The sequence below is a fragment of the Triticum aestivum genome, chromosome 6D (genome assembly GCF_018294505.1).
Source record: "Triticum aestivum cultivar Chinese Spring chromosome 6D, IWGSC CS RefSeq v2.1, whole genome shotgun sequence".
NCBI classification, from domain to species: Eukaryota; Viridiplantae; Streptophyta; class Magnoliopsida; order Poales; family Poaceae; genus Triticum; species Triticum aestivum.
In genome coordinates this window covers 457,759,034-457,783,409 of record NC_057811.1, presented here as the reverse complement: position 1 = coordinate 457,783,409, position 24,376 = coordinate 457,759,034, and the positions used below count along the sequence as shown (strand labels likewise).

General features: G+C 42.4%; 1 protein-coding gene and 2 pseudogenes across 1 annotated transcript; 1 reads left to right on the top strand and 2 right to left on the bottom strand.

Annotated features, from left to right (window-relative positions):
- Positions 1–405: 405 nt before the first annotated feature.
- Positions 406–1,801, bottom strand: LOC123141984 (protein PELOTA 1-like). The gene has a single exon (XM_044561021.1). It carries the CDS (start codon positions 1,651–1,653, stop codon positions 508–510), a length of 1,146 nt encoding a protein of 381 aa, XP_044416956.1. The 5' UTR covers positions 1,654–1,801; the 3' UTR covers positions 406–507.
- A 1,927-nt stretch (positions 1,802–3,728) lies between these two features.
- Positions 3,729–15,817, bottom strand: LOC123142698 (sugar transport protein MST4-like; annotated as a pseudogene).
- A 1,769-nt stretch (positions 15,818–17,586) lies between these two features.
- LOC123142869 (phylloplanin-like) lies at positions 17,587–18,253 on the top strand (annotated as a pseudogene).
- The last annotated feature ends 6,123 nt before the right edge of the window (positions 18,254–24,376 follow it).

The window sequence follows — 24,376 nt, the reverse complement described above, 5'->3', positions numbered from 1 at the left end:
TGAAACCAATTATGGCCACGTGCCAATAAAAAAAGAATATATTGGTTTGGCTCTAATTAAAGGGTGTCATGTTGAACTAGAGAATACAGACATGGGGGGTCTTAATCCATTCTTATATTAAGCTAGAGGCATGTAATTTTATCATCCCGTTGCAACGCACTGGCATGTGTGCTAGTAGATGCTAAAAGGGATTTTCCGCGCTTGTGGCATCTTGCCTTTCCTTAGGCTAGATGTTTCTTATGGACTGAATTACATTGGTGGTCGACTTGAACTATATATTCACTTTGGTCACTGAACTCCAAAGTATTTGAAATGCGATCACTAGGTTTATCTTTCGAAAATACCACCTCCACAGTAATTTATAAACTTTGCTTGGTTATATAATAAACATGATATAGTAGAAATACAAAAATAAGTGATCAAAGTTGTGTATTCGAGACATCTAAAACGATAGTTCCTAGGGAATCCAGTTCCTAGTAGAAGAACAATAAGCAGAGACCCTAATTATCACATCTCGATGTCGTCCAAATCAGGCATGGGAAAACGAAGAACAGCAGCTATCCCCGTGAGCTGCTCCAGCTGATTGCCGGAGACATGCATGGAAGAAAGGACGCGCACATTGCCACCGATCTTCTTCACCGATTCGGCCAAATCGACGCACTTGCGCCTAGCAGCAACGTCGGGGTTCCGGAACCAAGTGTCCGTGGGCAGGAGAGTCTGGATGGCCAAACGTTCATGCGCGACCTCGACGTGCTTGGGCCCGTAGCAAGCCCGCGCCGAGTCCTTGGTGATCATGGCGAAGAACTCCTGCAATGCCGGTACCTCTTGTGCCGCCCTCGTGTCCTTTATCAGCGACATGACGGTCGGGGTGGCCAGGACGTCCTTGAGGCTGTGCGGGTAACCCGAGGGAGCGGGCGCGAGCACGATGCGCGCCTTGTGCTCCGTGATGGCTCGCAGCTCCCCTCGCCGCGCGGCCTCCAGGAGCATGTAGTCGCGGAACTGGTCCTTGGTGAAGCCCGGGCTCGCGATCACCACGCAGTGGACGAGGTCAAAGTCGACGTGCTTGACGAAGGCGTCCAGGACGCGGTGGAAGAAGTCCTTGAGGGCGGTGTCGTACGCGGCGACGGCCCCGGAGCTGTGCTTCCTGGGGATGGGCACCTCGACGCGGGCTCTGGTGGCCGTGACGCTCCTCCCGACGAGAAACAGGTGGGCGAGCCCTTCCTGCATGAGGAGCACGGCGAGGTCGGCGTTGGCCCCGGTCTCGTCGCAGGACTTGCGGATGGTGTCGAGCGCCGGCCAGTCCCAGGCCTCCTTGCGGAGGAGGAAGGGCCTCCGCAGCTCGATCTCCAGGGTGTGGTACTGGCCGATCTGGACGTGCTCGTTCTTGGAGAGGTTCTTGCCGCGGACGCGCAGGACGGACCCTTCCTTGTCGTAATCCGTGGACTCGACCGCGATCTCCAGCGTCAGCTTGACGCGCTCCGAGGTGCGGCCCCAGGACTTGGTGATCTTCCGGACCGTGACGGCCTCGACGGCGTCGCCGGCGGCGATGAGGTTGTACGCGTCCCACAGGTCGTCATCCACCTCCGGCAGCAGCTTGACGGAGCCGGGCCCGTCGCGGGCGACGCTTTTGCCGCTTTTTCCGACGAGCTTCATCGTCCAGGATCAAAGTGCGCAGCGGTCTCGTTGCTCTCGAGGGAGACGGGAGACCTTTCTTGACGGCGGCGAGCGATGGATGCCAAAGCATATACCAATCTGTGCTTGTTGATGTCGTCGTCGTCGTGAGTTGCGAGCGGAGCGAAGGTGTTGGATGGATCAATGGACGGACGGAGGGAGGGAGGGTGATAGCTATTTATAACGTTGGTTTCGGTGAGGCCCGACCGACTCCGAGTTCAGATCGAGCAGGGTTTCCCTACCGGCCAACCCAGCTGGACACGGATGGCTGGCACGGGGAGCACGACAGCCAACCACAGCCCGGTGTCGCGAACCAATTTGTGGTTGGATATTTGGATGGTTAGAGGAACAGTGGTATTCCTAGCCCATCAGGATTCAAGTCCTGATGTTCGCATTATTTTTGGATTTATTTAAGGATTTTCTCGACAATGCATTTTCAGTCGGAGGAGACGTTTCCGTCGACGATGAGGTGCCTACGATGACTTTGTAAATCTTAAAATGATATGCCGACTCAGTCTTTCGAAGATACTCATAGGGGTACGTTGTTCGTGTGTGCGCTCATAGGGGTGAGTGTATGCGCGTATGTATGAAGGCTTGCGTCTGTACTGTGTTTAAAGAAAAACCACAGCCCGGTGTCCATAGCAATTTCCGTTAGGTTTACCTATTGGACCAGGTAAAATAATAAGCCAACCTAAAAGCCTCAGCTTACATTTCTTTGTAACACAGTACAGACGTAAGCGCTCATATATACGCGCATATAATCATCTCTATGAACTCACACACGCACACCCTACCTCCTATGAGTACCTCCGAGAGACTGGGCCGACATATCATCTTCGGATTTTACGAAGTCACCGTAGACGCCTCGTAGTCGACGAGAACGTCTCATCCCACTGAACGCATATCGTCGAAAATTCTGAAATAAATTCAGGACAAATATGAACACCAGGACTTGAACCCTGGTGGGTGTGCACCTAACCATCTCAATCACAGGTTGGTTCTTACACTTCGCCGAGGTTATATTGGTCTTCGCAGAGTATTTCTCATACTCGACTTCATTTATTTTCCCCGTAGTGCAATACAAATACGAAAATACTAACTAACAACCGTTCCATGGGAGGGGGATCACATGTGACCGCATTTTTCTGACAGTTTTAGTTGCGACGCGAGATGAAACATTGACAATTTCTGCCCGTTTTAGCCTCAAAATTTCTTTCTTTCCGGTAACTGTTATGCGTCCTTGAAGAAAATGCCATGAGTCTGTGAAAAACCTACCAGCCAAAACGGTTTGCTTATATATTCAGAAGTTTCTTTTGTCCTCTCTTATGGAGGTAGCCAAAAGTGATTTTGAAAATGTGGTTCAATCTACTCCCTCTACGTAGCTTTCCGTCAAATTTTGATCATAAATTTAACTAATAAAAAGTTATATGTAAAAATATAGTAGCATATATTGGAAACTTCTTTCAAATAAGAATCTTACAATATAAACTTTGTGATGCCACTTGTATTTTGCTAGTTAAATTTATGGTTAAATTTTGACCTAAAATAGAAGAGAGGCTAATAAATTCGGATGGTGGAAGTAAATTAGTGTCGGGTTAACCTACTTTCATATACACACCTGAGTGTATATCCAACATGTTATGGACAAATGGACAATTAACCGCGGGCATAGAATATCTAACACTGTGATCTAGTGGAAGCACCTATTTTGTTAAGGGGCTCCTGAAATTGAGTGTTACATGATGCCATACAGTATTTGAAATGTATTTTAATATATAAGTGCAAAACTAATAATCATAAAGATCCCAATCCTATACAAACTCTGATTCATTGATGTGACCTTTTCGCTGCAACATCAAGCTTTGGTACTTCTTTCCGTGAGAATGAAGAAGCTATGGGGTACTCCCCGCTATTTGCGCTCCATGGACTATCATCGATCATAACTGAGCAGACGGCTGGAGCACCAAGATATGTTTGTGTTGCATGTAAGACCCAAGATTTGCGAAATCTTGATTTTTACTTGTTTACAAAATAAAGCTACATTGGTTGATGTTACTTCATTCTACAAACGAATCAAATAATGACACCGTCGATGGCATTTCCTCCTCGCTGATGACGTGGTTGTCACCTCCATCATTCATAAATTGCTTCCAGAACCAGTGTAGTTTCTACACTCTTTCAGCCATCTCCTCGATGGGAATGTTCTTTGTTTCGGGTAGGAAGAAGAGGACGAAGAGCGACATGATGGCAACACAGATGGAGAAAAACACAAATATGAAGGACTTGAGGTGGCAGAGCATCGAGAGGAAGACCTGCGCAAAGACGAATGTGAAGAGTAGGTTCGTGCAGACACTGATGCTCTGCCCCGCGGAGCGCGTCTCGAGCAGGAAGGTCTCGCTCGGGACGAGCCACCCGAGTGGGCCCCATGACCAAGCAAAGGAGGATACAAAATTGCAGATGATGATGACGACCATGATGGTCTGAGCGGTCGGTAACCCTTGCTCTCATCACCACGGCCATGGCCACTAACGAGAGGAACATTTGCACGCGACATTGCTACCTCTTGAGCACTGCGTTGGTTTTCCCTTGAAGAGGAAAGGGTGATGCAGCAAAGTAGCGTAAGTATTTCCCTCAGTTTTTGAGAACCAATGTATCAATCCAGTAGGAGGCCACGCACGAGTCCCTCGCACCTACACAAACAAATAAATCCTCGCAACCAACGCAATAAGGGGTTGCCAATCCCTACACGGTCACTTACGAGAGTGAGATCTGATAGATATGATAAGATAATATTTTTGGTATTTTTATGATAAAGAAGCAAAGCAAAATAGAAAGCAATAAAGATAACTAAGTGTTGGAAGATTAATATGATGGAAAATAGACCCGGGGGGCATAGGTTTCACTAGTGGCTTCTCTCAAGAGCATAAGTATTACGGTGGGTGAACAAATTACTGTTGAGCAATTGACAGAATTGAGCATAGTTATGAGAATATCTAGGTATGATCATGTATATAGGCATCACGTCCGAGACAAGTAGACCGACTCCTGCCTGCATCTACTACTATTACTCCACACATCGACCGCTATCCAGTATGCATCTAGAGTATTAAGTTCATAAGAACAGAGTAACGCTTTAAGCAAGATGACATGATGTAGAGGGATAAACTCATGCAATATGATATAAACCCCATCTTGTTATCCTCGATGGCAACAATACAATACGTGCCTTGCTGCCCCTACTGTCACTGGGAAAGGGCACCGCAAGATTGAACCCAAAGCTAAGCACTTCTCCCATTGCAAGAAAGATTAATCTAGTAGGCCAAACCAAACTGATAATTCGAAGAGACTTGCAAAGATAACCAATCATACATAAAAGAATTCAGAGAAGAATCAAATATTGTTCATAGATAAACTGGATCATAAACCCACAATTCATCGATCTCAACAAACACACCGCAAAAGAAGATTACATCGAATAGATCTCCACAAGAGAGGGGGAGAACATTGTATTGACATCCAAAAAGAGAGAAGAAGTCATCTAGCTAATAACTATGGACCCGAAGGTCTGAGGTAAACTACTCACACATCATCGGAGAGGCTATGGTGTTGATGTAGAAGCCCTCCGTGATCGATGCTCCCTCCGGCGGAGCTCCGGAAAAGGACCCAAGATGGGATCTCACGGGTACAGAAGGTTGCAGCGGTGGGATTAGGTTTTTGGCTCCGTATCTGGTAGTTTGGGGGTGCGTATGTATATATAGGTGGAAGAAGTATGTCGGTGGAGCAACGTGGGGCCCACGAGGGTGGAGGGCGCGCCTAAACGTGGGGCCCACGAGGGTGGAGGGCGCGCCCAGGGGGTAGGCGCGCCCCCTACCTCGTGGCTTCCTGTTAGCTTTCTTAACGTAGGGTCCAAGTCCTCTGGATCACGTTCGTTCCGAAAATCACGTTCCCGAAGGTTTCATTCCGTTTGGACTCCGTTTGATATTCTTTTTCTGCGAAACTCTGAAATAGGAAAAAAACAGCAATTCTGGGCTGGGCCTCCGGTTAATAGGTTAGTCCCGAAAATAATATAAAAGTGTATAATAAAGCCCAATAATGTCCAAAACAGAATATAATATAGCATGGAGCAATAAAAAATTATAGATACGTTGGAGCCGTATCAAGCATCCCCAAGCTTAATTCCTGCTCGTCCTCGAGTAGGTAAATGATAAAAACAGAATTTTTGATGTGGAATGCTACTTGGCATGATTTCAATGTAATTGTTCTTAATTGTGGTTTGAATATTCAGATCCGAAAGATTCAAGATAAAAGTTCAATATTGACATAAAAATAATAATACTTCAAGCATACTAACTAAGCAATTATGTTCTCTCAAAATAACATGGCCAAAGAAAGTTCATCCCTACAAAATCATATAGTTTAGTCATGCTCCATTTTTGTCACACAAGAATGTTCTCATCATGCACAACCCCGATGACAAGCCAAGCAATTGTTTCATACTTTAGTAATCTCAAACCTTTTCAACTTTCACGCAATACATGAGCGTGAGCCATGGATATAGCACTATGGGTGGAATAGAATATAATGATGGGGGTTATGTGGAGAAGACAAAAAGGGAGAAAGTCTCACATCAACGAGGCTAATCAATGAGCTGTGGAGATGCCCATCGATTGATGTTAATGCAAGGAGTAGGGATTGCCATGCAACAGATGCACTAGAGCTATAAATATATGAAAGCTCAACAAAAGAAAATAAGTGGGTGTGCATCCAACTTGCTTGCTCACGAAGACCTAGGGCACTTTGAGGAAGCCCATTGTTGGAATATACAAGCCAAGTTCTATAATGAAAAATTCCCACTAGTACATGAAAGTGACAAAACAAGAGACTCTCTATCATGAAGATTATGGTGCTATTTTGAAGCACAAGTGTGGTAAAAAGGATAGTAACATTGCCCCTTCTCTCTTTTTCTCTCATTTTCTTGGGCCTTCTTCCTTTTTTTATGGCCTTTCTCCTTTTTTTTATTTCCTCACTTGGGACAATGCTCTAGAAAATGATGATCATCACACTTCTATTTATTTACAACTCAATGATTACAACTCGATACTAGAACAAAGTATGACTCTATATGAATGCCTCCGGCGGTGTACCGGGATATGCAATGAACCAAGAGTGACATGTATGAAAGAATTATGAATGGTGACTTTGCCACAAATACTATGTCAACTACATGACCATGCTAAGCAATATGACAATGACGAACGTGTCATGATGAACGGAATGGTGGAAAGTTGCACGGCAATATATCTCGGAATGGCTATGGAAATGCCATAATAGGTAGGTATGGTGGCTGTTTTGAGGAAGATATAAGGAGGTTTATGTGTGAAAAAGCGTATCATATCACGGGTTTTGGATCCACCGGCGAAGTTTGCACCAACTCTCAATGTGAGAAAGGGCAATGCACGATACCGAAGAGGCTAGCAATGATGGAAAGGTGAGGGTGCGTATAATCCATGGACTCAACATTAGTCATAAAAAACTCACATACTTATTGCAAAAATCTACAAGTCATAAAAAACCAAGCACTACGCGCATGCTCCTAGGGGGATAGATTGGTAGGAAAAGACCATCGCTCGTCCCCGACCGCCACTCATAAGGAGGACACTCAAAGAACACCTCATATTTCAAATTTGTTACATAACGTTTACCATACGTGCATGCTACGGAACTTGCAAACTTCAACACAAGTATTTCTCAAATTCACAACTACTCAACTAGCACAACTTTAATATCACTACTTCCATATCTCAAAACAATCATCAAGCATCAAACTTCTCTTAGTATTCAACACACTTATAAGAAAGTTTTTACTAATCTTCAATACCTAGCATATTAGGATTATTTAAGCAAATTACCATGTTGTTTAAGACTCTAATAATCTAAGTGAAGCATGAGAGAATAATAGTTTCTATAAAACAAAACCACCACCGTGCTCTAAAAGATATAAGTGAAGGACTAGAGCAAAAACTATATAACTCAAAAGATATAAGTGAAGCACATAGAGTATTCTAATAATTTCCGAATCATGTGTGTCTCTCTCAAAAGGTGTGTACAACAAAGATGATTGTGGTAAACTAAAAAGCAAAGACTCAAATCATACAAGACGCTCCAAGCAAAACACATATCATGTGGTGAATAAAAATATAGCTCCAAGTAAGTTACCGATGGAAGTAGACGAAAGAGGGGATGCCTTCCGGGGCATCCCCAAGCTTTGGCTTTTTGGTGTCCTTAGATTATCTTGGGGTGCCATGGCCATCCCCAAGCTTAGGCTCTTGCCACTCCTTGTTCCATAATCCATCAAATCTTTCACCCAAAACTTGAAAACTTCACAACACAAAACTTAACAGAAAATGTCGTGAGCTCCGTTAGCGAAAGAAAACAAAACACCACTTCAAGGTACTGTAATGAAAACATTATTTATTTATATTGGTGTTAAACCTACTGTATTCCAACTTCTCTATGGTTTATAAACTATTTTACTAGCCATAGATTCATCAAAATAAGCAAACAACACACGAAAAACAGAACAGTCTGTAGTAATCTGTAACTAACGCAAACTTCTGGAACTCCAAAAATTCAGCCAAAATAGGAATACCTAGAAAATTTGTTTATTGATCAGCAGCAATTGGAATCAACATTTTATCACGTTCTGGTGATTTTTAACAATTATTTTCGTGAACATAAAGTTTCTGGAATTTTCAGCAAAATCAAATAACTATCATCCAAGAAGATCCTATAGGTTTAACTTGGCACAAACACTAATTAAAACATAAAAAGGCATCTAACCAGAGGCTAGATCAAAGATTTATTCCTAAACAGAAGCAAAAAGCAAAAAACTAAAAATAAAATTGGGTTGCCTCCCAACAAGCGCTATCGTTTAACGCCCCTAGCTAGGCATAAAAGCAAGGATAGATCTAGGTATTGCCATCTTTGGTAGGCAATCCATAAGTGGCTCTCATGATAGATTCATATGGTAATTTTATTTTCTTTCTAGGAAAGTGTTCCATGCCTTTCCTTAACGGAAATTGGAATCTAATATTTCCTTCCTTCATATCAATAATTGCACCAATCGTTGTAAGAAAAGGTCTACCAAGAATAATAGGACATGAAGGATTGCAATCTATATCAAGAACAATAAAATATACGGGCACATAATTTCTATTTGCAACAATAAGAACATCATTAATCCTTCCCATAGGTTTCTTAATAGTGGAATCCGCAAGGTGCAAGTTTAGAGAGCAATCATCAAAATCACGGAAACCTAGCAAATCACATAAAGTTTTTGGAATCGTGGAAACACTAGCACCCAAATCATACAAAGCATAGAATTCATGATCTTTAATTTTAATTTTAATAGTAGGTTCCCACTCATCATAAAGTTTTCTAGGGATAGAAACTTCCAACTCAAGTTTTTCTTCATAAGATTGCATTAACGCATCAACGATATGTTTGGTAAAAGCTTTATTTTGACTATAAGCATGAGGAGAATTTAGCACGGATTGCAACAAGGAAATACAATTTATCAAAGAGCAATTATCATAATTAAATTCCTTGAAATCCAAAATAGTGGGTTCATTGAGATCTAAAGTTTTAACTTCTTCAATCTCTCTTTTATCAGTTTTAGCATCAAGATCTAAAGACTCCGAATTTTTGGAACGCCTTCTAGGTAAAGGTGGATCATATTCATTCGCATCATTATCAAGATTCATATTGCAAAACAAAGATTAAATAAGGGACACATCAATAAATTTTAGATCTTCATCTTTATTTTCATAGAAATTAGAAGAACACGCTTTCACAAAGCAATCTTTCTTAGCACGCATCCTAGCGGTTCTTTCTTTGCACCCATCAATGGAAATTCTCATGGCTTTGAGAGACTCATTGATATCATGCTTAGGTGGAATAGATCTAAGTTTCAAAGAATCAACATCAAGAGAAATTCTATCAACGTTCCTAGCCAATTCATCAACTTTAAGCAATTTTTCTTCAAGCAAGGCATTGAAATTCTTTTGCGAATTCATAAACTCCTTAACACTAGTCTCAAATTCAGAGGGCATCTTATTAAAATTTCCATAAGAGTTGTTGTAGGAATTACCATAATTATTAGAGGAATTACTAGGATACGGCCTAGGATTAAAGTTTCATCTATACGCATTGTTACCAAAATTATTCCTACCAACAAAATTCACATTCATAGATTCATTATTATTCTCAATCAAAGTAGACAAAGTCATATCATTAGGATCAGAAGAAACACTTTTATTAGCAAATAATTTCATAAGTTCATCCATCTTTCCACTCAAGACATTAATTTCTTCTATCGCATGCACCTTTTTACTAGTAGATCTTTCAGTGTGCCATTGAGAATAATTACCCATAATATTATCTAGGATTTTAGTAGCTTCTCCTAAAGTGATTTCCATAAAAGTGCCTCCTGCGGCCGAATCTAAAAGATTTCTAGAAGCAAAATTCAATCCGGCATAATTTTTTTGTATAATCATCCATAAATTCAAACCATGTGTAGGGCAATTACGTATCATTAATTTCATCCTCTCCCAAGCTTGTGCAACATGTTCATGATCAAGTTTCTTAAAATTCATAATATCGTTTCTAAGAGAGATGATCTTAGCGGGAGGAAAATATTTAGAGATAAAGGCATCTTTGCACTTATTCCAAGAATCAATACTATTTTTAGGCAAAGACAAAAACCAAGCTTTAGCACGATCTCTAAGCGAAAAGGGAAATAGCTTTAATTTAACAATATCATTGTCCACATCTTTCTTCTTTTGCATATCACACAAATCGACAAAGCTATTTAGATGGGTAGCGGCATCTTCACTAGGAAGGCCGGCGAATTGATCTTTCATGACAAGATTCATCGAAGCACCATTGACTTCACAAGATTCAGTATCGGTAAGAGGAGCAATCGGAGTGCTAAGAAAATCATTGTTGTTGTTATTGGTGAAGTCACATAATTTAGTATTATCTTGAGCCATCGTGGCAAACAAGCAATCCAACACACGAGTAAACAATAAGCGAACAAAAAGAGGCGAACGGAAAAGAGAGGGCGAATAAAACGGCAAGGGTGAAGTGGGGGAGAGGAAAACGAGAGGCAAATGGCAAATAATGTAATGCGGGAGATAAGGGTTTGTGATGGGTACTTGGTGTGTTGACTTTTGCATAGACTCCCCGGCAACGGCGCCAGAAATCCTTCTTGCTACCTCTTGAGCACTGCGTTGGTTTTTCCTTGAAGAGGAAAGGGTGATGCAGCAAAGTAGCGTAAGTATTTCCCTCAGTTTTTGAGAACCAAGGTATCAATCCAGTAGGAGGCCACGCACGAGTCCCTCGCACCTACACAAACAAATCAATCCTCGCAACCAACGCGATAAGGGGTTGTCAATCCCTACACGGTCACTTACGAGAGTGATATCTGATAGATATGATAAGATAATATTTTTGGTATTTTTATGATAAAGAAGCAAAGCAAAATAGAAAGAAATAAAGATAACTAAGTGTTGGAAGATTAATATGATGGAAAATAGACCCGGGGGCCATAGGTTTCACTAGTGGCTTCTCTCAAGAGCATAAGTATTACGGTGGGTGAACAAATTACTGTTGAGCAATTGACAGAATTGAGCATAGTTATGAGAATATCTAGGTATGATCATGTATATAGGCATCACGTCCGAGACAAGTAGACCGACTCCTGCCTGCATCTACCACTATTACTCCACACATCGACCGCTATCCAGCATGCATCTAGAGTATTAAGTTCATAAGAACAGAGTAACGCTTTAAGCAAGATGACATGATGTAGAGGGATAAACTCATGCAATATGATATAAACCCCATCTTGTTATCCTCGATGGCAACAATACAATACGTGCCTTGCTGCCCCTACTGTCACTGGGAAAGGACACCGCAAGATTGAACCCAAAGCTAAGCACTTCTCCCATTGCAAGAAAGATCAATCTAGTAGGCCAAACCAAACTGATAATTCGAAGAGACTTGCAAAGATAACCAATCATACATAAAAGAATTCAGAGAAGAATCAAATATTGTTCATAGATAAACTGGATCATAAACCCACAATTCATCGGTCTCAACAAACACACCGCAAAAGAAGATTACATCGAATAGATCTCCACAAGAGAGGGGGAGAACATTGTATTGACATCCAAAAAGAGAGAATAAGCCATCTAGCTAATAACTATGGACCCGAAGGTCTGAGGTAAACTACTCACACATCATCGGAGAGGCTATGGTGTTGATGTAGAAGCCCTCTGTGATCGATGCCCCCTCCGGCGGAGCTCCGAAAAAGGCCCCAAGATGGGATCTCACGGATACAGAAGGTTGCGGCAGTGGAATTAGGTTTTTGGCTCCGTATCTGGTAGTTTGGGGGTACGTAGGTATATATAGGAGGAAGAAGTACGTCGGTGGAGCAACATGGGGCCCACGAGGGTGGAGGGCGCGCCCAGGGGGGTAGGCGTGCCCCCTACCTCGTGGCTTCCTGGTAGCTTTCTTGACGTAGGGTCCAAGTCCTCTGGACCACGTTCGTTTCGAAAATCACGTTCCCGAAGGTTTCATTCCGTTTGGACTCCGTTTGATATTCTTTTTCTGCGAAACTCTGAAATAGGCAAAAAAAACAATTCTGGGCTAGGCCTCCAGTTAATAGGTTAGTCCCAAAAATAATATAAAAGTGTATAATAAAGCCCAATAATGTCCAAAACAGAATATAATATAGCATGGAGCAATAAAAAATTATAGATACGTTGGAGACGTATCAGGCATCCAGCAGCAACATCCGTCTCCCCACTCGGTCTACAGCGTACATTGATACAAACGTTTACAATACGTTCACTGCCCCCGTGATCACTGCCGAGTAGAGTGAAGCCTCGGTCTTAAATCCCAATGTGGTGAGCAGCACCGGGGCGTAGAACATGATGGCGTTTATACCGGTCAATTGCTGGAACATCTGGAGGAGGATGGTGATCAAGAGAAGGGGACGGTTGCGGCGTTGTAGGAGGCTGCGAAATGGGTTCTTGATGTCATGGGTGATGCGACTGGCCTCCACGATTTCATTGAACTCTGGCTCCACGTTTTCGGTGCCGCGGATCTTCTTGAGCACAACTTTGCCCTCCTCTTGACGACCGCGCTCAATGAGGCTATTGGGTGTATCGACCATGAAGAATGCACCTAGGGTGAACAACACAACCGGGAATCCCGCGAGGGACAAAGAAAGACGTCATCCCCAAGGGTGGATCCTGCATGAGGCCGAAAACCATTTGCTGGTAAGTCTATAGGCATATACACTCATTTTATGAAATGCAAAACTTCTGTATATGGTAGGGAAACAAACATAGCATGGAAGACCCCTGATGGGCAGGTACCTGTTAGTGCCATAGTTGACGAGGTTGGCGAACAAGATGCTGACCGTGATGTTTAGCTGGAATAGGGAGTTGAGGCCACCGCGAATTGTAGTCGGTGCGATCTCTGACAAGAACAGAGGAATAGCCTGCATATGTGCATGTCAATTCTCATTCAATCATGCAAATAACTATATATCAGTATCGACATCGTAATATCAGAACATGAGGTCAAGAAATAATAGGCTATTATTTTCGTGTGGTGGAATCTGCCCACCAGGGCCCAAGTCGTAGACTTGGCATGGGTGGTCGCATTTTCTTGGATTTATTCTAGGCTTTTCAGTGCTATTTGTTCAGTGGTATGACGTGTCCATCAACTACAAGGCGACTATGGCGACTTCATCAATATCAAGATCTGTAGGTCTAGTCTCTCGGAGGTGCTCATAAGGGTAGGATATGTGTGCATGTGTTCATAGGGATGTGTGTGTGCGTGCATGCATGCGTGCGTGTGTGTGTGTGTGTGTGTGTGTGAATGTGAAGTTTTGCATTTGCGCTTTGTTTCTAGAAAAATCCTACTCATATAGTTTGCTAATATGTCTACGATTGTGCAAAAAAAACCCCGAACCAATTCGTGATATACACTTCCACCAAACCAAACTCATGATCCCTATTCTCGTTCATTGCCAACATTTGTTGCTCTTGAACTTTTGGGACTCCTAGGCAGTAGGAGTCAAGGCCCGGAAGCTTCCTTGCCTTGTGGTGTACTCCGGAAAGTTTGTAAAGGACGGTGGTCCTCTTCAAAACCAATCACGGGTGATTTGAGGCTCATCCATTGAGTGTGTGTGTGTGTGTGTGGGGGGGGGGGGGGGGGGGTTGACTCAAAAGGAGATTAGTGTGATCCGCTTGGTGGTGTTCCAGAGCTTTGGCTTTGTCACCTCTTCAACAAAGACAAACATAACCCAAAGAGTGTGAATTTCAAGATACATCTGCGTCTGTAACTTGTGTGGTTAATCCTTTTCGTTCCCCCAGTTGTGTTTGCTTGCTAGGTAACTTGTTGCTATTTCTTACCTAATGTATTAGCTTGCTTGTCATAGGCTGTTCTCATCTTAGATTGCATATCTAGAGAACTTAATTTATCTTCCTTGTTCTTAAAGTTCAAAATTAAGCCAAAATTTGGTAGTCTCCTATTCACTCCCCCACCTCCCTCAGTCAAGCTCTCAATCCTTTTAGCAAGGTTGCGTGTCCGTAGCTGGGTTTTTACAACATACGAGAAACCATTGTACACGTCACTGGCATTTTAATTTGTACTCCCTCCGTCCGGAAATACTTGTCTTAGAAATGGTTGAAAATGGATGTATCTATAACTAAAATAAGTCTAGATACAACCATCTCTAAGACAAGTATTTCCGGACGGTGGGAGTATTAGTGACTACTGTCGAGCAGCAAGGCTGATGGCAAGGTTGTACATCACTCTCTAACTTTCACCAATTGAGCTACCCAAAGTTTTCAAAAAACAAATCAGCTTTAGCTCTAGCTAATTCATAGTACAAGGCCACTATGAAATATACATTTTGCATCTTTACAAGGCCACCAACAGTAATCGAGGCAAAATTAATGATATTTTCTCGTACTAACAACATGTTTAATACTTGCATGCATGCAGTCATAATGACATACACATACTTCCTCCACTCAGTTTCCTTGCATGCATCTGGCTTATTAATGATCGCAGTAAACAAAAAAAAAGTTGACTTGCAAAACAGACATTAAATTTTACATTGATACCTGTAATATGATTTTGTGGCCTTGTATATAAAAATTGAGGGCCTATACAAAATGTTAGATTGATAGACCACTTGCATTTTATTTTTGAGTCTGTCTAGGACACATCTAGATGTGACATAGTTATGTCACATCTAAGCTGATGTCCATTCTGTTTATGGTTTATTTTTTTGTTCTATTTTTTTATTTCTTGTTGCTTCATTATATATTTGTGGAAGCTTAGATGTGACATCCTAAAAAAAATCTAGATATGAATTAGACAAACTGTTTATTTTTCTTTTTGCTTGGGAGTACTAATTAGATGTCCGGGAACTTTCTGACCTGGTTGGCGAAGCCAACGCCGCAGCCAAGCAGGATCCTGCCGACGATGAGCATACCGAGGTCCCGTGCAGCGCCATTGAAAATGACGCCGACGATGAAAAAGGCGCCGGCTATGCGCATAGTGGCGCGGCGGCCGAGCCGGCGGGTGGTGTAGGACGCAAAGAAGGTGGAGACGAGGCCGGCGAGGTAGAGGGACGAGGTAAAGAGCTGCAGGCCTTGGCTGTCGTATCGGCAGTAGTTGCTCCCCTTGTTCTCGCGGCTCTTGCGGAGCACCGTCGGGAAGAACTCACGCTGGAAATCCTCCATGGACGTCACCCCGCCTATGCAGATGATTTGTTGTTAGATACACCATGGTCTTACTTGTTAATTGCTTTGTAGAACGATCTTTGTTGTACCAGAGATGCCGATGTCGTAGCCGAACATGAGCCCGCCGGTGGCCGCCGTGACGCAGGAGGTGACCACCATAGGCGTGATCTTGGCCTCAAACTCCATGCCGGACGGCCGCGCCGAAGACGCCGAGAATCCTCCTGCCGGCATCTTGGCTCGGTGGCCGAGCTTACCTCAGGTGGATTGTTTTTCTCGTCCCAAGGTAGCCATGGAAATAAAACGGAGCTAGGAGCGAGTATCTGTGTACAGTATTTTCTTCAGAAATCATTCAAAAGTAAATATATCACGCGAAGGCTCCAGCTGTCGGTGTACACGGGCAGGCAGGGCAGGGAGACAAGTCTCCGGTCGTCGGAGAAACTTCAAACGTATTGGCTCGCTCAGCCGCTGGTCAGTCAACGGACTTGTGCTCCACAAGGAAGAGTACCTTGTTGAAAGTCAAGTTACGCTACCCTAAAAAAAAGGTCAAGTTACGCGTAGCGCCAAATGAGCCTTTGCACACTGTCAAAAATGATAGAACAACTATAACCGAAATTTTCAGAGGTATTATGTACGTCTTCCTCCTTGGATGGGGACGATGAAAAAACCTCCTGATCTGGGTATCATGGAGGGGCCATTCGCGCCCCCCCCCCCCTCCCCCCCCGCCCCTTGGGAGGCCTTAGCGCCTCCCTCCTCCCTGCCCCTGCCACCGGCGGCCGATGGCAACAACACGATTGAGCTACTGCAACGGCTGCCGCCTCAAGGTGCTCCGGCTGGCGAGTGGGGTTCTCGGAGATGGGGAAGGCATAATTAATGGCGGCGGCGGCCTCCGTTGCACTCAGCAAATTTATCCCCTGCTACATCACCATGACAAGCAAGCCCCCTTGTCAGATCCAGTGTCAAACATGGCAAATCGCGCGTTCAATGTTCCATTACTAGTCATCCAGCGGTTTTTGCTAAAAAAATGAATACTGGTGTTTTCCATGATTACGGCCATAATTATGATAAATTTTACTGTAAATACTCAGCTCCAAAAGAAATTAGAACCACACGAGCGGGATTCTCACCTCCGCTGCCACTTCGTCGGGGGGGGGGGGGGGGGGGAGGGTTGGTATTTACTGTAAAATCATCACAATGATTCTCTCATCGGAGTGGAGTTTGACCCAAAATAATGTGGCCGACGAAGTGGCGGTGGCGGCAAAAATCGGTTGGAGCCGGCGTGGTGTGGTGCCGGGCGGCGGCGGGGAAGTTTCAGCACGGACAGTTGGGTTCCGGCTGCAACATTTTTAGTTTTAGGACAGCTGCTAAAGGTGTTGCAAATTAAATTTTTTTTTGACATCACATAGGTATGGCGCATCTTTTGGAGCTGTTTTTCTTTTGGCCAAAACGAACCCAAATGACAGGTTCTTTGGTACAACTACATTTTTATATCATCTGTTGGAGATGCCTTAAGACTCTGAACATATCCAACATGGGAATGAAGTACGTATCCAATCGACAAGGACATCTCTATAATTTCTCCCTTCTTCTTGGCACTGTTAGGCACATGAACTAATATTCATCAATAATTCCACACGCATGCACCAATCGAGCACGCCGTGGAATGGCATCCCCATAGATCACGCGCGCACCCTACGCATGTTGTACGTTCTACAGGTTGGTTATTCGTAATAAGGCGTGTCCTCGCCCTCGATGGTAGCTCTCGCGATCAAAAATCTCTCTAGCTTGGCTTGGCATGCATGCGCTGGTGCTTTACGCTGCTACTACTCCATGCATGGTGCCCGTGAACTGATCGAGATTCTTGCTGCTTGGAGCATGCGTTTGGGCGAACTTTGGACCCTTCCCATGCCGACGCGGACAGCAGCGTGCCCAGCTACGACACCGCAAGCACGCGCACAGCGATTCAGTGGAACCAGAAAGTGTTGCATTGCAGCTACCTCGCATGCCTATAAAATGGGGATCCATGCAGCAGCATGAGCCACCACACTCAGCGCAGCACCATATCCTCCTCACACAGTCACGCATACAACAAATGGTCGAGCGTGTCGAAGCAAATGGCAGCCAAGAGCCTTCTCCTCGCCGCTCTCCTCGTCGTCGTCGTTGTCAGCCTCGCGCCGCGCAGTGCGGAGGCGGACAAGCAGCCTCCACTGGCCCTCGTCGCCGGCGTGGTGCCATGCAGCGCGGGGAGCTCCATCAACGTGGCTGCGGTTCCGCCGTTCCCGAGTAAGGAAGGACCTCTCCTGCATGTTTCATTGTTTGTTGCCTGAATATATGCCACCTAATGGCTGCAACTGTTGTCCGGCCGTCTTAACTATCGTCATTTGGCTTGTTTTTCGTCTCCGGGCAGACGCCGTCGTCCACATGGTGTGCGGCGGCAGGGTGGTGGCCGGCACAAGGCGGACGAGAGAGGAGCATTCACCATGAACATGGGCACGGTCACGTCGTCGCTGCTCGCCCCTCTGCTCGGCAACCAGTGCAAAGTGGTGGTGGTCACCCCGCTAGCCGCGTGCAACGCGTCCCTGGCCAGCGTCACCGGGACGCTGGCCGCACCGGTGCAGCTCCTGGGTGCTGACAGCGGCAGCGGCGGGGGCGGCCTCGGAGGACTTGGCGGCCTAATTGGCCTCATCGGTCAGATAGTGGGTGGCCTCCTCGGCGGCATCCTTAACATCATCCCCTTGCCCTTCTCCGTCGTCTAGATGCTTGGTACATCCATTCATTGCACGGCTGGTGTGTCTAGGTCTCAGTCGACTGAGACTTAACCAAGTCTCACTCAAGTGATATAGTATATGAGAAGAAAAAGAAAAAAACTGAAAAGAAATTTTTGTACGAATCTTAATGCAAGATCAATGGAATATAACATCGACTGAGACATAACGAAGTCTAAGTCGACTGAGACGTAGCAAAACTGTTATAAATACCTAAGCAGAAATCAATACGTACTTATATATCCCGCCGCATGGACCCAATCACCCAACTATATATCCCCACATTATTATGTGTGTATGTAAATCTACTCCTGTGGTGTACTCCGTATATGTTACCGCTTCTAAGAAGCACACAAGTAAACCAATAGTATTGCGTAATACTCGGAGAGTGTATAGTGTAATATAAGCGATGTTCGTTTGTGAAAAATAAAGCTACGTGTGTGATTGTAAATGTGATTGGTTAATTAATTGCTCATATATCAGCTCACTTCTCCGTGGTTCCCGTACAAACTACAAAGTTGCGTCTAACTGGGCAACTGGCACCATGCAACTGAATCTTCCTTACCCGTCCCTCTTTGATATGTTGAAAACTGAATCTATTCCGTTCAGAACTAAATGTATTTTTTTCAATAAAATGATTGGTATTTTAGGACTAGCCTATTAATAACTGCCATAAACCGCATTATGCATGTGTCAGTTGTTGTTTTCTGCATGTTTTTGGTTTTACAAAAAATCATATCAAACGGAGTCCAAACACGACAAAACATTTCTGTATTTTTTTCTGGACCAAAAGAGACCCAGGAAGCTTCGGAAGGAGACCAGAAGCCAGACAAAGAGACGACACGGCAGCATGGCGCGCCCTGAGGAGTAGGCGCGTCGTGCCCCCTTGTGGGCCCCTCGTGGTTCCTTATTACCTAATTCCGATGCTATAAATTCCCAAATATTTCAAAACCCCATAGCGAGACCCAAAATAATTATTCCGCCGCCGCAAGTCTCTGTTGTTCTGCGATCCCATCTGGAGGCCTCTGTTTGTACCTACCGGATGAAAAATCGATCACGAAAGGCTTCTACATCAACCTTGCTGCCTCTCCGATGATGCGTGAGTAGTTCCTCACAGGACCTAAGGGTCCATAGCAGTAGCTAGATGGCTCTCTCTTTCTTTTTTATCTTCAATACAATGTTCTCTTCGGGGATTGATATGATGTAATCTTTTGTTGTGTGTTTTTTCGATCCGATAAATTGTGGGCTTATGATCAGATTATTCATTTAAAGTAATTGAGTTATTCCTGAACTATATTATGTGCGATTGTTATAGTTATGTAATGCTTTCCGATCATTGAGTTTTCTTTGGCCTAAGTTGATGATTAGATCTTCAATGGAAGTGCTGCATAGTAGTATGTTCATTCTTGCAGTGTCCTCACCTCGTGACAGCAGGGGTAGCGAAGCGCGTATTTGTATTGTTGCTGCTAAGGAAAAAACAATGGGGTTTGATCATATTGATTGATGTTATTTTGTCTACATTATGTCATCATACTTAAAATATTACTCTGTTTGTCATGAACTTCATACATAGAGAGGCAATCATAAAAGCGCTCTCAAAGTGAAGTAATAGTAGTAGGCGTCAGTAAGTTTAATTAACAGTCTACTTGTCACGGACGTAATACCTATGTACTGATCATGCCATGAGTAACATCATAACTATGCACTTTTCTATCAATTGCCCAACAGTAATTTGTGTACCCACCGTTTACTATGTTCTTGAGAGAGATGCCTCTATAGTGGAAGCTATGGCCCCGGGGTCCATTGACCTCATATTACTAAAATCCTAAATACCTTGCTATAATTTATTTACTTTTACTTAGTTTTGCAATTTATATATCTACCACTATCAGAATTAATACTTATAATTAACGAGTACAAGGGGATTGGCAACTCTCTTGCCCGCATTGGGTGCAAGTATTTGTTTGTGTGTGTGCAGGTACTGTCGATAGTTGTTTGCGTAAGTCTCATACTGGTTCGATTAACCATGGTTCTCTACTAAGGAAAATACTATCTGCTACTCCCTCGTTCCAAAATAGATGACACTAGTAGAAAACAGGGCTTAGGTCATAGGGCAGTTTTCACATTAGCCCCGGTTCGTGCGGCCAGGGGCCTGCCGGGCCTCGTGGGGGCATTGGTCCCGGTTCGTCCGGACCCTTTGGTCCCGGTTGGTGGGACAAACCGGGACCAATGGGCCTCGCTCCTGGCCCACCACCCTTTAGTCCCGGTTCATACCACAAACCGGGACTAAAGGGCTGGTCCTAGTTGCGGCCAGTGTTTAGTCCCACCTCGCCAACCGAAGGGCGCTCACACCAGTTTATAAGCCCGTCCCTCTATGCCTTGTTGAGCTTCTCTTAAAGTGAAAATAGATGCCCTTATACAGGGAGTTTCACCTAAATTCACAGTAAATTTCAATTTACTGTGAATTTAGGTTTAATTTTCTCTATAAGCGCATCTATGTTCATTTTTTTATATTTATAAAATAAATAAACCTTAATAAAATAAATAAAACTAAATAAACCTTAATAAAATAAAATAAAATAAACTACAGTAACTACAATAAATAAACCTTAATAAATTAAGTAAAAATAGCAGCAGTAAAATAAATAAAAATAGCAGCAGTAAAATAAATAAAAATAAAATAATTAAAGTAAAATACATAAGTAATTATAAATAAAATAAATAAGTTTTTTGTTGTAAATAGAAACAAAACAAAACAAATAAAGCAAAAGAGAAAAAAAAACACGTCCCTCTCTGCCTTGTTGAGCTCCTGTCAAAATGAAAATAGATGCCCTTATACAGGGAATTTGGCCTAAATTCACAGTGAGTTTCTCTGAAATTCGTAGAAATTTATTATGAATTTAGGTTGAATTTTCTCTATACGCGCATCTATGCTCATTTTTTTATGTTGGGGTTGGCGATCTTTACAGACTTTTTGTGTGTTGAATATGCACCATTCAAAATCAGTCACTGCTTTGAATGGTGCATTTTGAACACACAAAAAGTCAGGAGTTCAAATAAGTTTTAAAAAATGAAATCCCTTTGTAACAGACGAGTTTCCGGATGAAATCTTGATACTTTGAAAGAGATTGTCCGTTTTGTACACGAAGTGCATCCAGTTTTTGCCGTAACCCTCTCAATTTCTTGCACATGCTATGTGGATGAAATGATGATATCATGCCAACTTTCAACCTTTTCAGAGTTCATTTGAAATGCTTTTCAATTTTAGGGTCTTATAGCTCAAAATAATTAGTAAATGCATGAAAAATAACAAATGAAGTCAGAAAGGATTGAAAAATGATGATGTGGCTTTGAATGGTGCATTTTGAACACACAAAAAGTCAGGAGTTCAAATAAGTTTTAAAAAATGAAATCCCTTTGTAACAGACGAGTTCCGGAAGAAATCCTGATACTTTGAAAGAGATTGTCCGTTTTGTACACGAAGTGCATCCAGTTTTTGCCGTAACCCTCTCAACTTTCTTGCACATGCTATGTGGATGAAATGATGATATCATGCCAACTTTCAACCTTTTCAGAGTTCATTTGAAATGCTTTTATATTTTAGGGTCTTATAGCTCAAAATAATTAGTAAATACATGAAAAATAACAAATGAAGTCAGAAAGGATTGAAAAATGATGATGTGGCTTTGAATGGTGCATTTTGAACACACAAAAAGTCAGGAGTTCAAATAAGTTTTGAAAAATGAAATCCCTTTGTAACAGACGAGTTTCCGGATGAAATCCTGATACTTTGAAAGAGATTGTCCGTTTTGTACATGAAGTGCATCCAGTTTTTGCCGTAACCCTCTCAACTTTCTTGCACATGCTATGTGGATGAAATGATGATATCATGCCAACTTTCAACCTTTTCAGAGTTCATTTGAAATGCTTTTCAATTTTAGGGTCTTATAGCTCAAAATAATTAGTAAATGCATGAAAAATAACAAATGAAGTCAGAAAGGATTGAAAAATGATGATGTGGATTTGAATGGTGCATTTTGAACACACAAAAAGTCAGGAGTTCAAATAAGTTTTAAAAAATGAAATCCCTTTGTAACAGACGAGTTTCCGGATGAAATCCTGATACTTTGAAAGGGATTGTCCGTTTTGTACACGAAGTGCATCCAGTTTTTGCCGTAACCCTCTCAACTTTCTTGCACATGCTATGTGGATGAAATGATGATATCATGCCAACTTTCAACCTTTTCAGAGTTCATTTGAAATGCTTTTCAATTTTAGGGTCTTATAGCTCAAAATATTTAGTAAATGCATGAAAAATAACAAATGAAGTCAGAAAGGATTGAAAAATGATGATGTGGCTTTGAATGGTGCATTTTGAACACACAAAAAGTCAGGAGTTCAAATAAGTTTTAAAAAATGAAATCCCTTTGTAACAGACGAGTTTCCGGATGAAATCCTGATACTTTGAAAGGGATTGTCCGTTTTGTACACGAAGTGCATCCAGTTTTTGCCGTAACCCTCTCAACTTTCTTGCACATGCTATGTGGATGAAATGATGATATCATGCCAACTTTCAACCTTTTCAGAGTTCATTTGAAATGCTTTTCAATTTTAGGGTCTTATAGCTCAAAATAATTAGTAAATGCACGAAAAATAACAAATGAAGTCAGAAAGGATTGAAAAATGATGATGTGGCTTTGAATGGTGCATTTTGAACACACAAAAAGTCAGGAGATCAAACATGTTTTAAAAAATGAAATCCCTTTGTAACAGACGAGTTTCCGGAAGAAATCCTGATACTTTGAAAGGGATTGTCCGTTTTGTACACGAAGTGCATCCAGTTTTTGCCGTAACCCTCTCAACTTTCTTGCACATGCTATGTGGATGAAATGATGATATCATGCCAACTTTCAACCTTTTCAGAGTTCATTTGAAATGCTTTTCAATTTTAGGGTCTTATAGCTCAAAATAATTAGTAAATGCATGAAAAATAACAAATGAAGTCAGAAAGGATTGAAAAATGATGATGTGGCTTTGAATGGTGCATTTTGAACACACAAAAATTCAGGAGTTCAAATAAGGTTTAAAAAATGAAATCCCTTTGTAACAGACGAGTTTCCGGATGAAATCCTGATACTTTGAAAGAGATTGTCCGTTTTGTACACGAAGTGCATCCAGTTTTTGCCGTAACCCTCTCAACTTTCTTGCACATGCTATGTGGATGAAATGATGATATCATGCCAACTTTCAACCTTTTCAGAGTTCATTTGAAATGCTTTTCAATTTTAGGATCTTATAGCTCAAAATAATTAGTAAATGCATGAAAAATAACAAATGAAGTCAGAAAGGATTGAAAAATGATGATGTGGCTTTGAATGGTGCATTTTGAACACACAAAAAGTCAGGAGTTCAAATAAGTTTTAGAAAATGAAATCCCTTTGTAATAGACGAGTTTCCGGATGAAATCCTGATACTTTGAAAGGGATTGTCCATTTTGTACACGAAGTGCATCCAGTTTGTGCCGTAAACCTCTCAACTTTCTTGCACATGCTATGTGGATGAAATGATGATATCATGCCAACTTTCAACCTTTTCAGAGTTCATTTGAAATGCTATTCAATTTTAGGGTCTTATAGCTCAAAATAATTAGTAAATGCATGAAAAATAACAAATGAAGTCAGAAAGGATTGAAAAATGATGATGTGGATTTGAATGGTGCATTTTGAACACACAAAAAGTCAGGAGGTCAAATAAGTTTTAAAAAATGAAATCCCTTTGTAACAGACGAGTTTCCGGATGAAATCCTGATACTTTGAAAGGGATTGTCCGTTTTGTACACGAAGTGCATCCAGTTTTTGCCGTAACCCTCTCAACTTTCTTGCACATGCTATGTGGATGAAATGTTGATATCATGCCAACTTTAAACCTTTTCAGAGTTCATTTGAAATGCTTTTCAATTTTAGGGTCTTATAGCTCAAAATAATTAGTAAATGCATGAAAAATAACAAATGAAGTCAGAAAGGATTGAAAAATGATGATGTGGATTTGAATGGTGCATTTTGAACACACAAAAAGTCAGGAGTTCAAATAAGTTTTAAAAAATGAAATCCCTTT